Source organism: Salvelinus sp. IW2-2015, linkage group LG17, assembly GCF_002910315.2.
Source record: "Salvelinus sp. IW2-2015 linkage group LG17, ASM291031v2, whole genome shotgun sequence".
Lineage (NCBI taxonomy): Eukaryota > Metazoa > Chordata > Actinopteri > Salmoniformes > Salmonidae > Salvelinus > Salvelinus sp. IW2-2015.
Window position 1 is genome coordinate 2,312,577 of NC_036857.1, and position 15,540 is coordinate 2,328,116.

A 15,540-nucleotide genomic window follows, 5' to 3' on the forward strand; every position below is an offset into this window, starting at 1 on the left:
TTTCTTGAAAATGAAAACATGAGTTGCAGAGGTTGAGTGAACAAAATGCCCCACATTCTATACCACTTCATGTCATTCAACCAACAACCAACTGCCTTCAAACCCAGTGTGTGTGGTGTCACTGTCACAACTCAGGGAGGATCTAACAACAAGGGAGGGAGACAGAGCCAGAAAACATTTTTACAKCTCAGTTAGTAGCTAGTTGTAACAAACCACAACAGAAAGAACCTCCTCTCTGTCTTAAAATCAAGAGCTAATGTGTTTCACTTTCCTCCGTCCCCCTCCCCTGTCCCTCCCCTCTCCTTGATGTTGCAGTAAACAGGATTAAAAGGGCCCAGCTGTGTGGGGTTATTGTTGGTGTCAGTAGGAAGTGCTGATAGCTTCTGCAACTGAACAAAAGCTGGATGAGAGAGCAGAGGGGCGCTCCAGACTCACTGGCTCCAGACAAGATTTTCTCCCACAATACTTGCTCTGCACTCCCATTGTTTCAGACCACTGGCTCTCCCCATCCCCAACATGACCTGTGAAAGAGGATGTCACTCTCCTCACACAGAAACAACTCTCTCTAGATGCTGGAGAAGAAGATGAGTTTTGCTTAGCGAGAATAAGTAAAATGCAGGGATTTTTTTTTTAAAGAGGGTTAATTGTCCAGTTAAGAAATGCTGATTTAATTACATTTGCATAATCAATTCCATGCACTTGAGTATGATACATGCTTTGATAAAAAAAATGAAAGGTCCACATGCTGTATTTCCAGTGCATTATTTGAGCATTTAACATAGGCCAACTGAATTACTCATTCAAACCACATATATWTTTTTTMMGGGGGGGGGGGAATACCAGATGCTAATAATTACATTCTTCTCTGTTTTCACTTTGTGTTTTCATGCCTTCTCTCGTTTGGTTCTCTGTCTCCAAATGAATTGCAAGTTTGTGGAAAACTCAGCACAATTATACAAGTTGTAAAATTTATTTGAATCTATTTACTAAGTAAAAAGAAAAACAAATAAAAATCTAATTCTGGTGGACTACAGACAGACAGGGACTGAAACTGCAACATTGTAAGTTATTTTATATCAGTGTAAAATATACAATGTTTTACTTGAGGAATTTCCTTATGAAAAAAGAAGGGGAGTACCTAACTGAAGGAATTCAGGAACTGTCATTTTACATTCAAAGCCCTCTGTCTTTTTTTTCTTTTACAAGCCTTTGGAGCTTGAGTGAGCAAGCTAGAGACAATGGCAGTTTGCAGGTGTGTGGGGCAGTAATCTCTTCACTGAGWGGTTTAACGTGATAAATGAATAACGATTTTGGGCAGACAGTTTATTCTCAGGGTTTGTGCTGTGCAGGTGAATGGGGGGATTGTGAGCCCCCTTGTTTGAGGTCTCCATGGACACCGCCCGCGCGGCGCCAGGCTGACAGCCGTCAGGGACWACATGAATGGGCGACGTCACGGAACTGGCGCCTGGCAGTCTGCGTCAGCTTGTTTGGACTATCTGAGGAAAGATTCAAAACAGAGCAATTCACATACCGCCGGGCGCACAGTGGGAACATGTGAACGAATCTGTGAAACTATTCATTGGAAGATTTAAGGCTTAATGTGTGTAAACTATGAGATTTGTACATTGAAATAAATGTATTGCATAGGATATGTGAATCCATGAGATTCGTCTACTAATGAAATGCAATTTTAAATACATTTKATGTTTTTATCTTATATTTTAAATCACAATTTGCATACCATAATGCAAAATCTATAGCTGCTAAATAACTGTAAAATTAATTGATGCTATTAAAACATTAATTTGGATAGGATTTGTTGATTGGTCAAKTGCAGAATGATGTATTTAGTTTATAATAAAATGTGATATGCACTTTTCAGTTGATTAAAACATAATACTTATAAACAAATAAAAACATMTATTCGAGGGTAGGATTCTGCAGAGCTGGGATGTGCAAAATGCTTAGTTCAGCTACTCTATATTATCGAGATTATAAATGGACTGGCATTTTTTCAGTAGGCTATAGACATCCCCAATAAAAARCTATATTGATGTGACAGGTCCGGTTATTTACCGTAAGATTGAGTTCCATTCGGTATACAATTAAAAGCCTATTAACCTAGTTATTGCAGCATTCTTCATGACTAAGCTCCACACCCACGTCTCCGGGCGGTCTCTACACCTGCAGAGTCCACGGTCAAAGGACAGCTGGGAAATTTGTTTCCATTTGTAACACCATCATTTAGCAGATTGTAAAGATTGATAAACACCCTGTCTCTAATGGTAGTGCGAGGATTGGAAGCCCACCCCTCCTTTGCAGGCGGGAGTTTCTCATTGGTCCAACGCTTCAAAATGTACCCGCTTTAGTCACTCCCCGAATCCTGCTGGAGAGATAAATACGGCGTGAGTTCCCTTCAGAGCCACAAACTGTCAAAATTCACTTGACAGTAACAGTCTGAGAATTCTCACCAGGATACCAGAACTCGCATCTACTTCACCTCTTTTTCGTATATTGCTCTTCACTCTTCAAGACGTCAGAACAAGAGAAAATGAAAGTTGTCGGATCTACCTGCACCCTCAAGAACACCGAGGACATGGTCCGGTGTCTCTCTGAACAGAGTATGGCCATCTCCAAGTGCAAGATCCCACTGCTGGACGAGCAGATGASRGTKTTTCTGCAGGACATGAACAGRTGCTACAGCAAGCTGAAGGAGCTGGTMCCCACTCTGCCAGCCAACAAGAAAGCCAGTAAGATGGAGATTCTGCAGCATGTCATCGACTATATTTGGGACCTACAGGTCGAGCTGGACGCACCCGGCAAACAGCAGACCYCAGATGCACCCCGGACCCCTRTGACAACCCTCAATGCAGAAATCGCCAGCATCTCTGTGGAGGTATGTGTACAGAACAATTCCATCAACGCAATTTCAGGAAAATATATTATTGCCATGCATTACATATTCAAGTGTAAAAAGGACACCACTGCATAATCCTGTGTGCTAAAACCAAGTTGTTATCTGTGTGTTAAAATGTACCATTACCCCTCTTCCTTTTCACAGAACGGATGCTCCGATGACAGAATTCTCTGCCGCTGATCAAGCAACATATATAACCATTAACCGAAGCAACATGAAGAACGATGTTGGCCAGCCATGGATGACATTTCGTCGCTTCTTATGTCTTGCATCAAGCAGTGAAGCGACGTGAAAATCCATGATAAGATGCGACGTGAAAATCCATGATATGCGTAGATAAACATTCTGAGTTGAAACTACGAAGTGTCAGGTCAGGGGAGCTGTCCTCACGCAGCCACAGGTGTCCTGCTGTCACCAAGAAGAGCGGCGCGCTCGGTGAAAACACGTGTGAGTCGTGTTGAGACAGGATGGTCATCAACAACATAGCATCCTAACCCAACGAGCTCTCTTAGATGTTGATACATGTTGGACTTTATGTGAAATAATATTTCATTCCTTATTATCTGTTCTGTATTTTGAGCAATATATATGTAGAAAAGATTTATATTTTAAAATGTCAATTTCTCAGATTGCTGAGCTATATTTGTATTGTATATTACAATGATTCAGATGTGATCCCCAATATTGTTTTTATAACAATGTACTTGTGGTGTTTTTATTAAAACAATATATGTTAGGTGAGAATAATGCTTTCACTTTTCTTCATTCTTTGAATCTAGTTTGTTTATTCACAACACGTGTTCGCTGTAGACCTACTACCTTGGTTTGAACTGAGGGTCAGACATTCCCTTGTAACGGTTAGATTTCCAGACAGAACATCGTTWTGGCAGGCATGGAAAAGTACAATTAGTTCAATCAATGTACAGAAGCATGTCTGGATCTACTAAGTAACCAAACCATGACAACTATAGTATTTTGTTGAACAATCACTGTAATAAGGTGATCACAATACTTGTAATGATATTCTATGACAGGTGACAATTCACTGCCATATTGAATAGATGGATGTTTACTTCCACTTATTCACAGAGCATGAAAACGTCAATGAGGTTAATAGTTAGTAACTTACACAGCTATTACACTAGAATGTTATCTTAACTATTATCCAATTAATAAGAGGCATTCAACATAGGCTAATCTAGTGATGTTTTCATAATAGACCTTTACCATTGTGTACCACCATAGGCCTACTAATTTAAATCTAATTTAAATATAAAACCGCCTCCTAATTGAAATAACCTATACTCTTGGAKAAAAGGTGCTATCTAGAACCAACAAGGGTTATTTGTCCCCATAGGATAAGCCTTTGAATAACCCTTTTTGGTTCCAGGTAGAACCCCTTTAGGTTCCATGTAGAACCCTTTCCACAGAGGGTTCTACAAMGAATCCTAAGGGGTTCTACATGGAGCAGAATAACCCTTTTTTTAAGAGTACCAAGGCATTCAGCACAGCCCTAAAAGAGATTCATGAATATTCATGATATACGAAATGATTTTGGTTTAGAGAATATATGAGAATTATTGATTTAGGATTTATTTTCTCATATTCACAGTTTCAAAGTTGTTATAACTTTTCCTACTATTCTCTCTCTCTGTCACACACACAGACTCACACACACACAGCGAGTCTATTTTCTTGGCTGCGATGCCAGTCCATCTGCAGCCTGGCTCACGGATTTCTGTTTGTTAATGTTCCAATCAGCTGTGCGTTGAGGAATGTGAGGCTACTTAACCTGAACTTCGCCAGGTGTGCGGCGGCGCCGCTCAGTCTGGGCCCGCCTGCCCTTGGCACGATGCTATCACACAAACACAATCCCACACTGACTCGGCTTTAAAACATTAGCGCCGCAGCTGTGCGTACTGCACTGCAGGGGATTTAGKGCCGCTTTACATCTGGGAATGGAAATAAATACAACTGTTGAATAGAGGGCTACTATCTATCATAGCTTTTGTCCTGCACTCTCCCGACTTATGTTGAGCTATTTTGACTTTTGTTAGAATTCCATTGTTGAGCCATGAACATTAAACTAATGGGTTATAACGCGCTGAGGTCATGTAAAACAGTAAAAAAGAAACCGTAGCTGCACTTGTCACATCTTGTATCATAGCTTGTCACATCTTGTATCATAGCAGGCTATAATGGTCAGGTGAGCGACTATTACACGAGTTTACTTTGCTCATCAACTTGTCTAATCAAGATAGGTCATTCCTTTCAAATGTGGAAATTAATGTTAATTTTATAGTTGGCATAACTCTTTACTCTTTGTAGACTATAATAATATTAATCTGTTGGATAAGAACATAACTAAGAAATGTAGCCACTTATCAAAATAATATAAAAAGCAATGTGCCATTAAAACGTTATATATGACTATATATTATTCAATGCATCTGAAAGAGGCAACGAAGATGGTAAAAAAAGAATCCACGCAAATCTTCTGTTCAATAATKATTTTTCTCATAGCCTACTTTATCATGACTAGTAGTGTCAATTCCATTGTGTTTCATTCTACTGCACTAAACAWAGGCCTGCTGAAGCAAGCAGACACAGGGTCGTATAGCGCCCTCTTGTGGTGCTACACGGATAGTACAGACAGCCCTTTACATTATTTTCATAGCCAATCATTTGGCGATGAAGTGATAGAACGTTTATCACGATTGTAGACTCTAGACCGGACACAGTGCAACAATGTAACCCTAAGCAGTGGCATGGGGCTAGACACCTAGACACGCCCTCTGTCCARCGTTTATGCATGAGGAGGGCCACCACAATGGAATGCCCTGCTTAAATGTATCCTTGTGTATCCATGTCACAGATATACAGTACTTTAGTTTGTGTGCCTACAATAGATGGAAATGAAAAAAACAACTATTTTATTCTAGTCTATCAAAGTAGGATGGCTATCAAACCTTTCTGGATGAAAGAGCATCCCAGTTGGCTAACAATTTGACCAGAGTGATAGGGGGTGCTGTTCTCTGTTTGGCTGTGCTGTTTGAAGTACAGATAGAACAAGGAGCCAGATGTTTCACCTGATGCATTAATCTGAAGCATKCAGTTGGAATTTCCACTCTAAACAGCTTTAGTGGGGGCAGCTGCTGAGGCTATACCTKAGAGTTCAGGGAGGAGGAGGAAASCAGTCCCATGGWGGACGGAGGAGTGTGGGGCAGCYGGGAGGAGTAGGAACAGGGCATTTAGAGTACTGAAAAGGACACATAACTTCCAACYTCTGATTCAGTATAAACAGGCCCAGGKCCTGGTGAGGAGAWCTATCCGTCAGTCTGATTCAGTATAAACAGYCCCAGGTCCTGGTGAGGAGAACTATCTGTCAGTCTGATTCAGTATAAGCAGGCCCGGGCCCTGGTGAGGAGAACTATCTGTCAGTCTGATTCAGTATAAACAGGCCCAGGCCCTGGTGAGGAGAACTATCCATCAGTCTGATTCAGTATAAACAGGCCCTGGCCCTGGTGAGGAGAACTATCCATCAGTCTGATTCAGTATAAGCAGGCTCCGGGCCCTGGTGAGGAGAACTATCCGTCAGTCTGATTCAGTTAATAAGAGCCCGGCCTGGGAGGAGAACTATCTGTCAGTCTGATTCAGTATAAACAGGCCCGGGCCCTGGTGGGAGAACTATCTGTCAGTCTGATTCAGTATAAACAGGCCCGGGCCCTGGTGAGGAGAACTATCCATCAGTCTGATTCAGTATAAGCAGGCCCGGCCTTGGTGAGGAGAACTATCTGTCAGTCTGATTCAGTATAAGCAGGCCCGGGCCCTGGTGAGGAGAACTATCCGTCAGGCAAAGAGGTTGTGTTGGCGTCGGTTCGGTGACACCATTGGACGACACCTGTGGGAGAAGAGTGGGGGATGATCAGAAGAGAGTGGGATGATCCAGTGTTGATGAGTGGGGAGGATATGGCAGTAACAGATGAGGAGAAGGCAGAGATGATGGCCAAAGCGTTTGTCCAAGTGCACAGCTCTGTAGATTTGTCAGAGGACGGACAGAGCGGGAGAGAGAGAACGAGAGACGTAGGCGGGAGGATGTAAATGATGCGTTGAATGCACCATTTACCATGGCAGAGATGAAATGGACAATAGGTAAGGCTGGGTTATTGGTGTTGTACAACAGAGTTTAGGAGGAGGGGAACCTACCAGGCAGCTGGAAGGAGGCAGTAGTGGTACCAATCCGGAAGCCAGGGAAGGACCCAACGAGGCCAACTAACTATCGGCCAATAGCTTTAACATAACATGAATGTAAGATTATGGAACGTATGATTACGGAGATGCTAACTTACTTCCTGGAGAGCAGGGGGCTAGTATCGCCACATCAGAGTGGGTTCAGGAAGGGGAGTGGAACTATGGACCCAGTATTCTGCTTAGAAGCAGAGGTCAGGAAGGCTCAGGTGAACAAGGAGACTGTTGTAGCTGTCTTTTTTGATGTGGAGAAGGAGCATGATATGATGTGGAAGGAGGGGTTGTTAATCAAGCTTGATATTATGGGGGTAGGAGGAAAAACGTACAACTGGATAAAGGATTTCCTGTTTGGAAGGTCTATCCAGGTGAGGGTGGGGAAGTCTCTATCAGGCATCTACCTGGTGGATAACGGTACACTACAGGGGAGCCTGATTAGTCCTCTGTTGTTCTCAATCATGATCAATGATGTTTACTCTCAGATACGGATGGATATTGGGAGGTTGTTATTTGCAGATGATGGGGCCTTATGGAAGAGGGGAAGAAATGTGCCATACAGAGTCAGGAAGGTACAGGAACCAATTGATGAGGTAGAGCGGTGGGCATTAATGTGAGTATTCAGGTTCTCTATAGAGAAAACTCAGACTGTGTTCTTTACCAGGAGGAAGGTGGGAGATGAGGTATGCTTGAGGTTATATGGGAGAAACTTGGCGAGGGTGGGGGCCTTCAGGTTCCTTGGGGTATACTTTGACACTAGACTGACCTGGGCAGAACACATTGAGAGGGTGGGGACCTTCAGGTTCCTTGGGGTATACTTTGACACTAGACTGACCTGGGCAGAACACATTGAGAGAGTGGTGGGAGATATTCGTGGGCATGTTGAACAAATACAATTTTATTTCATTCTATTTTTTTATTTTATTTTATGACCTCAAGCACCACTCTCATCCCCACGATGCTACAGTGACAGGGGACATCCATGCCTGGACCATGCTGGACATGTCGTGGGCCACCAGCACAATACTCATTACATGTCTCATAAGGAGGCAGGATTAGTCTACTGTATACAGCATAGACCTCTTCTTAGATTCCGTCCACCAGTCAAAAAGCATCACTATCTACAGAGACTACAGCAGATTATTTAATTTTTTTTCAGCATTCTGTGGAATAAAAAGCTGTAATTCAGTGAAAGTAATCAATGCATGTAGAGATAGGGCAAAAAACTGCTGTGGATGGAGAGATGGCAACAGGAAAAAACATTCCTGGAGATGTCTCTCTTCCTCTTATATCAACCGTCGTCCAGCGTTCTCCTCTCTGTTTCCTGTCTCCAGTCGTGCATAGCAGTGCCGGGCATAGAGATTACAAATAGAAAAAGGGGAGGGCGGGGGTGGGGGGTGTTTAAACAAATTCATTTCTTGAAAAATGAAAACAGAGTTGCAGAGGTTGAGTGAACAAAATGCCCGCACATTCTTATACCCATTCATGTCAATATCAACCCCACAACCTAACTGCCTTCCAAACCCCAAGTGTGTGTGGCTGTCACTGTCAAAACTCAGGGAGGATCTAACAACAGGAGGGGAGACAGAGCAGAAACATTTTTACCCTCAGTTAGTAAGCTAGTGTGTAACAAACACAACAAAAGAACCTCCTCTCTGTTTAAATCAAGAGCTCATGTGTTCACCTTTCCTCCGTCCCCTCACCTGTCCCTCCCTCCCTTGATGTCCAGTAAACAGGATTTAAAAGGGCCGCAGCTGTGTGGGGTTTAATGTTGGTGTCATAGGGAAGTGCTGATAGCTCTCTGGCAACTGAACAAAAGCTGACTGAGAGAAAGAGAGAGGGCGTCTCCAGACTCAACTGGCCAACAGATTTTACTCTCCACAATACTTGCTCTGCACCATTGTATTCAGACCACTGGCCTCTCCATCCCCAAACATGACCTGTGAAAGACGGCATTTGTCACCTTCCTCACAGTCACGATAACACTCTCTCTAATGCTGGATGAAGAAGATGAGATTATGCGTTAGCGAAGAATGAACTGTAATAAGGAGGGAATGTTTTTTTTAAAAAAGGAGGGTTAAATTGTCCACTTAAGAATATGCTGATTTAAGTTACATTTGCATATCAATTCCATGCACTTGAGTATGGGATACAGTGATTTTGACATAAAAAAAATGACAAGGTCCACATGCTGTAACTTTCCAAGTGCATGTATTTGAGCATTTTAACATAGGCCCAACTGAATTACTCATTCAACACCACATATATATCTTTTTTTGGGGGGGGGGGGGGGGGAATACCAGATGCTAAAATTACATTCTTCTCCTGTTTCACTTTGTGTTTTCATGCCTTCTCCGTTTGTGTTCTCTGTCTCAAATGAATTGCACCGTTTGGTGGGAAACCAGCACAATTAATACAAGTTTGTAAAATTATTTGAATTCATTTCTAAGCTAAAAAGAAAAACAAATAAAAATTAATTCTGGTGACTACAGACAGACAGGGACTGAACTGGCAACATTGTAAACGATTATTATATCATTAAAAGATAGTATTAGCAAGTGTTTCTACTTGAGAGAATTTCCTTATGAAAAAGAAGGGGAGTTCCTAACTGAAGAATTCAGGAAGCTGTCATCTTTACACATTCAAATGCACCTCTGTCCTTTTTTTTTCTTTACAAGCCTTTGAGGAGCTGAGTGAGCAGCACTAGAGACAATGGCTAGTTTGCAGGTGTGTGGGGCAGTATATTCTTCACGTGAGTGGATTTAACGTGATAAATGAATAACGACTTGTAGGGCAGACAAGTTTTATTCTCAGGGTTTGGTTGCTGTGGCAGGTGAATGGGGGGGATTGTGAGCCGCCCTTGTTTTGAGGTCTCCATGGACACCGCCCGCGGCGGGCGCCAGGCTGACAGCCGTCAGGAACTACATGAATGGGCGACGTCACGGTAACTGGCGCCTGGCGTCTGCGTAGCTTGTTTTTGGACTAATCTGAGGAAGATTTCAAAACAGAGCAATTCACATACCGCCGGGCGCCAGTGGGAAATGTGAAGAATCTGATGAAACTATTCATTTGGAAGATTTAAGGCTTAATGTGTGTAAACTATGAGATTTGTACATTGAAATAAATGTATTGCATAGGTATGTGAATCCATGAGATTCGTCTACTATGAAATGCAATTTTAAATACATTTCATGTTTTTTATCTTATATTTTTAAATCACAATTTGCATACCATAATGCAAAATCTATAGCTGCTAAATACTTGAACAAAATTAATTGATGCTATTAAAACATTAATTTGGATAAAGTATTGTTGATTGGTCAAATGCAGAATGATGTATTTAGTTTAATTAAATGTGATATGCACTTTTCAGTTGATTAAAACATAATACTTATAAACAAATAAAAACAGTATTCGAGGAAGGATTTGCAGAGCTGGATGTGCAAAATGCTTAGTTCAGCTACTCTATATTTCGAGATTATAATGGACTGGCATTTTTTTCAGTAGGCTATAGACACATCCCCAATAAAAACTCTATATTGATGTGACAGGTCCGCGTTATTTACGCGTAAGATTGAGTTCCATTCGGTAACAATTTAAAGCCTATTAACCTAGTTATTGCGCATTCTTCATGACTAAGCTCCACACCAGTCTTCCGGGCGGTCTCTACACCTGCAGAGTCCACGGTCAAAGGACAGCCTGGGAAATTTGTTTCCATTTGTAACACCATCATTTAGCAGATTGTAAAGATTGTAAAACCCGTCTCTAATGTAGTCAGTCTGGGATTGGAAGACCCGCCTCCTTTGCAGGCGGGAGTTTCTCATTGGTCCAACGCTTCAAAATGTACCCGCTTTAGTCACTCGCCGAATCGTCCTGGAGAGATAATACGGCGTGAGTTCCCTTCAGAGCACAAACGTCAAAATTCACTTGACAGTAACAGTCTGAGAATTCTCACCAAGGATACAGAACTCGCTCTACTTCACCTCTTTTTCGTAATATTGCTCTTCCCACTCTTCAAGACGTCAGAACAAAGAGAATAAAGAAAGTTGTCGGATCTACCTGCACCCTCAAGAACACCGGGACATGGTCCGGTGTTTCTCTGAACAGAGATGGCCATCTCCAAGTGCAAGATCCACTGCTGGACGAGCAGATGACGTCGTATTCTGCAGACATGAACAGTTGCTACAGCAAGCTGAAGGACTGGTTTGCCACTCTGCCAGCCAACAGAAAGCCAGTAGATGGAGATTCTGCAGCATGTCATCGAACTATATTTGGGACTACAGGTCGAGCTGGACGCACCGGCAAACAGCAGACCACAGATGCACCCCGGACCCCTTTGACAACCCTCAATGCAGAAATCGCCAGCATCTCTGTGGAGGTATGTGTACAGAACAATTCACTCAACTGCAATTTTCAGGAAATATATTATTGCCTGCACATGCATTCATATAAGTGTAAAAAGGACACCACTGCATAATCCTGTGTGCTAAAACCAAGTTGTTATCTGTGTGTTAAAAGTACCATTACCCTCTCCTTTTCACAGAACGGATGCTCCGATGACAGAATTCTCTGCCGCTGATCAGCAACATATATAACCATTAACCGAAGCACACATGAAGAACGATGTTGGCCAAGCCATGGATTGACATTTCTCGCTCTTATGTCTTGCATCAAGCATGAAGCGACGTGAAAATCCATGATAAGGCGACGTGAAATCCATTATGCGTAGATAAATTCTGATTGAAACTACGAAGTGTCAGGTCAGGGGAGCTGTCCTCACGCAGCCACAGGTGTCCTGCTGTCACCAAGAAGAGCGGCGCGCTCGGTGAAAACACGTGTGAGTCGAGTTGAGACAGGATGGTCATCAACAACATAGCATCCTAACCCAACGAGCTCTCTTAGATGTTGATACATGTTGGACTTTATGTGAAATAATATTTCATTCCTTATTATCTGTTCTGTATTTTGAGCAATATATATGTAGAAAAGATTTATATTTTAAAAATGTCAATTTCTCAGATTGCTGAGCTATTTTGTATTGTATATTACAATGATTCAGATGTGATCCACAATATTGTTTTTATAACAATGTACTTGTGGTGTTTTTTATTAAAACAATATATGTTAGGTGAGAATAATGCTTTCCACTTTTCTTCATTCTTTGAATCTAGTTTGTTTTATTCCACACATGTTCGCTGTAGACCTACTACTTGGTTTGAACTGAGGGTCAGACATTCCCTTGTAACGGTTAGATTTCCAGACAGAATCGTTTGGCAGGCATGGAAAGTACAATTAGTTCAATCAATGTACAGAAGCATGTCTGTATCTACTAAGTAACCAAACCATGACAACTATAGTATTTTGTTGAACAATCACTGTAATAAGGTGATCACAAATACTTTGTAATGATATTCTATGACAGGTGACAATTCACTGCCATATTGAAATAGATGGATGTTTACTTCCACTTATTCACAGAGCATGAAAACGTCAATGAGGTTAATAGTTAGTAACTTACACAGCTATTACACTAGAATGTTATCTTAACTATTATCCAATTAATAAGAGTGCATTCAACATAGGCTAATCTAGTGATGTTTTCATAATAGACCTTTCATTGTGTACCACCATAGGCCCTACTAATTTAAATATAATTTAAATATAAAACCGCTCCTAATTGAAATACTCTATACTCTTGGACAAAAGGTGCTATCTAGAACCAACAAGGTTATTTGTCCCCATAGGATAAGCCTTTGAATAACCTTTTTGGTTCCAGGTAGAACCCCTTTAGGTTCCATGTAGAACCCTTTCCACAGAGGGTTCTACAAGGAATCCTAAGGGGTTCTACATGGAGCAGAATAACCCTTTTTTTAAGAGTACCAAGGCATTCAGCAACAGCCCTAAAAGAGATTCATGAATATTCATGATATACGAAATGATTTTGGTTTAGAGAATAATATGAGAATTATTGATTTAGGATTTATTTTCTCAAATTCACAGTTTCAAAGTTGTTATAACTTTTCCTACTATTCTCTCTCTCTGTCACACACACAGACTCACACACACACACGCGAGTCTATTTTCTTGGCTGCGATGCCAGTCCATCTGCAGCCTGGCTCACGGATTTCTGTTTGTTAATGTTCCAATCAGCTGTGCGTTGAGGAATGTGAGGCTACTTAACCTGAACTTCGCCAAGGTGTGCGGCGGCGCCGCTCAGTCTGGGCCCGCCTGCCCTTGGCACGATGCTATCACACAAACACAATCCACACTGACTCGGCTTTAAAACATTAGCGCCGCAGCTGTGCGTACTGCACTGCAGGGGATTTAGGCCGCTTTACATCTGGGAATGGAAATAAATACAACTGTTGAATAGAGGGCTACTCTATCATAGCTTTTTGTCCTGCACTCTCCCGACTTATGTTGAGCTATTTTGACTTTTGTTAGAAATTCCATTGTTGAGCCATGAACATTAAACTAATGGGTTATAACGCGCCGAGGTCTTGTAAAACAGTGAAAAAGAAACCGTAGCTGCACGTGTCACATCTTGTATCATAGCTTGTCACATCTTGTATCATAGCAGGCTATAATGGTCAGGTGAGCGACTCATTACACGAGTTTTACTTTGCTCATCAAGCTTGTCTAATCAAGATAGGTCATTCCTTTCAAATGTGGAAATTAATGTTAATTTTATAGTTGGCATAACTCTTTACTCTTTGTAGAGTAATAATATTAATCTGTTGATAAGAAACATAACTAAGAAATGTAGCCACTTATCAAATAATATAAAAAGCAATGTGCCATTAAAACGTTATATATGACTATATATTATTCAATGCATCTGAAAAGGGCAACGAAGATGGTAAAAAAGAATCCACGCAAATCTTCTGTTCAATAATATTTTTCTCATAGCCTACTTTATCATGACTAGTAGTGTCCAATTCCATTGTGTTTTCATTCTACTGCACTAAACAATAGGCCTGCCTGAAGCAAGCAAGACACAGGGTCGTATAGCGCCCTCTTGTGGTGCTACACGGATAGTACAGACAGCCCTTTACATTATTTTCATAGCCAATCATTTGGCGATGAAGTGATAGAACGTTTATCACGATTGTAGACTCTAGACCGGACACAGTGCAACAATGTAACCCTAAGCAGTGGCATGGGGCTAGACACCTAGACACGCCTCTGTCCACCGTTTATGCATGAGGAGGGCCACCACAATGGAATGCCCTGCTTAAATGTATCCTTGTGTTATCCATGTCACAGATATACAGTACTTTAGTTTGTGTGCCTACAATAGATGGAATGAAAAAAACAACTATTTTATTCTAGCCTATCAAAGTAGATGGCTATCAAACCTTTCTGGATGAAAGAGCATCCCAGTTGGCTAACAATTTGACCAGAGTGATAGGGGGTGCTGTTTCTCTGTTTGGCTGTGCTGTTTTGAAGTACAGATAGAACAAGGAGCCAGATGTTTCACCTGATGCATTAATCTGAAGCATCCAGTTGGAATTTCCACTCTAAACAGCTTTAGTGGGGGCAGCTGCTGAGGCTATACCTAAGAGTTCAGGGAGGAGGAGGAACAGTCCATGGTGGACGGAGGAGTGTGGGGCAGCGGGGAGGAGTAGGAACAGGGCATTTAGAGTACTGAAAAGGACACATAACTTCCAACATCTGATTCAGTATAAACAGGCCAGGCCTGGTGAGGAGAATTATCCGTCAGTCTGATTCAGTATAAACAGACCCAGGTCCTGGTGAGGAGAACTATCTGTCAGTCTGATTCAGTATATAGCAGGCCCGGGCCCTGGTGAGGAGAACTATCTGTCAGTCTGATTCAGTATAAACAGGCCAGGCCCTGGTGAGGAGAACTATCCATCAGTCTGATTCAGTATAACAGGCCGGCCCTGGTGAGGAGAACTATCCTCAGTCTGATTCAGTATAAGCAGCCCGGGCCCTGGTGAGGAGAACTATCTCGTCAGTCTGATTCAGTATAAGCAGGCCCGGGCCCTGGGTGAGGAGAACTATCTGTCAGTCTGATTCAGTATAAGCAGGCCCGGGCCCTGGTGAGGAGAACTATCTGTCAGTCTGATTCAGTATAAGCAGGCCCGGGCCCTGGTGAGGAGAACTATCCATCAGTCTGATTCAGTATAAGCAGGCCCGGGCCCTGGTGAGGAGAACTACCGTCAGTCTGATTCAGTATAAGCAGGCCCGGGCCTGGTGAGGAGAACTATCTGTCAGTCTGATTCAGTATAAGCAGCCCGGGCCCTGGTGGGAGAACTACTCTGTCAGTCTGATTCAGTATAAGCAGGCCCGGGCCTGGTGGGAGAACTATCTGTAAGTCTGATTCAGTATAAGCAGGCCGGGCCTGGTGAGGAGACACT

At 42.2% G+C, this 15,540-nt stretch overlaps 1 protein-coding gene, 1 long non-coding RNA gene and 1 pseudogene across 2 annotated transcripts; 2 read left to right on the plus strand and 1 right to left on the minus strand.

Moving 5' to 3' along the window:
• Positions 1–644: 644 nt before the first annotated feature.
• On the minus strand, positions 645–2,260 carry LOC111977040 (uncharacterized). Its single transcript, XR_002878980.2, has 2 exons — positions 2,077–2,260; positions 645–1,496 (listed from the first exon to the last, which is right to left on the minus strand). It is a non-coding gene; the product is annotated as an uncharacterized lncRNA (long non-coding RNA).
• A 148-nt stretch (positions 2,261–2,408) lies between these two features.
• On the plus strand, positions 2,409–3,664 carry LOC111977039 (DNA-binding protein inhibitor ID-1). The gene is made up of 2 exons (XM_024006299.2): positions 2,409–2,896; positions 3,062–3,664. The coding sequence occupies exons 1-2, from the start codon at positions 2,552–2,554 to the stop codon at positions 3,095–3,097; spliced, it is 381 nt and encodes a 126-aa protein (XP_023862067.1). The 5' UTR covers positions 2,409–2,551; the 3' UTR covers positions 3,098–3,664.
• A 3,590-nt stretch (positions 3,665–7,254) lies between these two features.
• On the plus strand, positions 7,255–11,788 carry LOC111976835 (DNA-binding protein inhibitor ID-1-like; annotated as a pseudogene).
• The last annotated feature ends 3,752 nt before the right edge of the window (positions 11,789–15,540 follow it).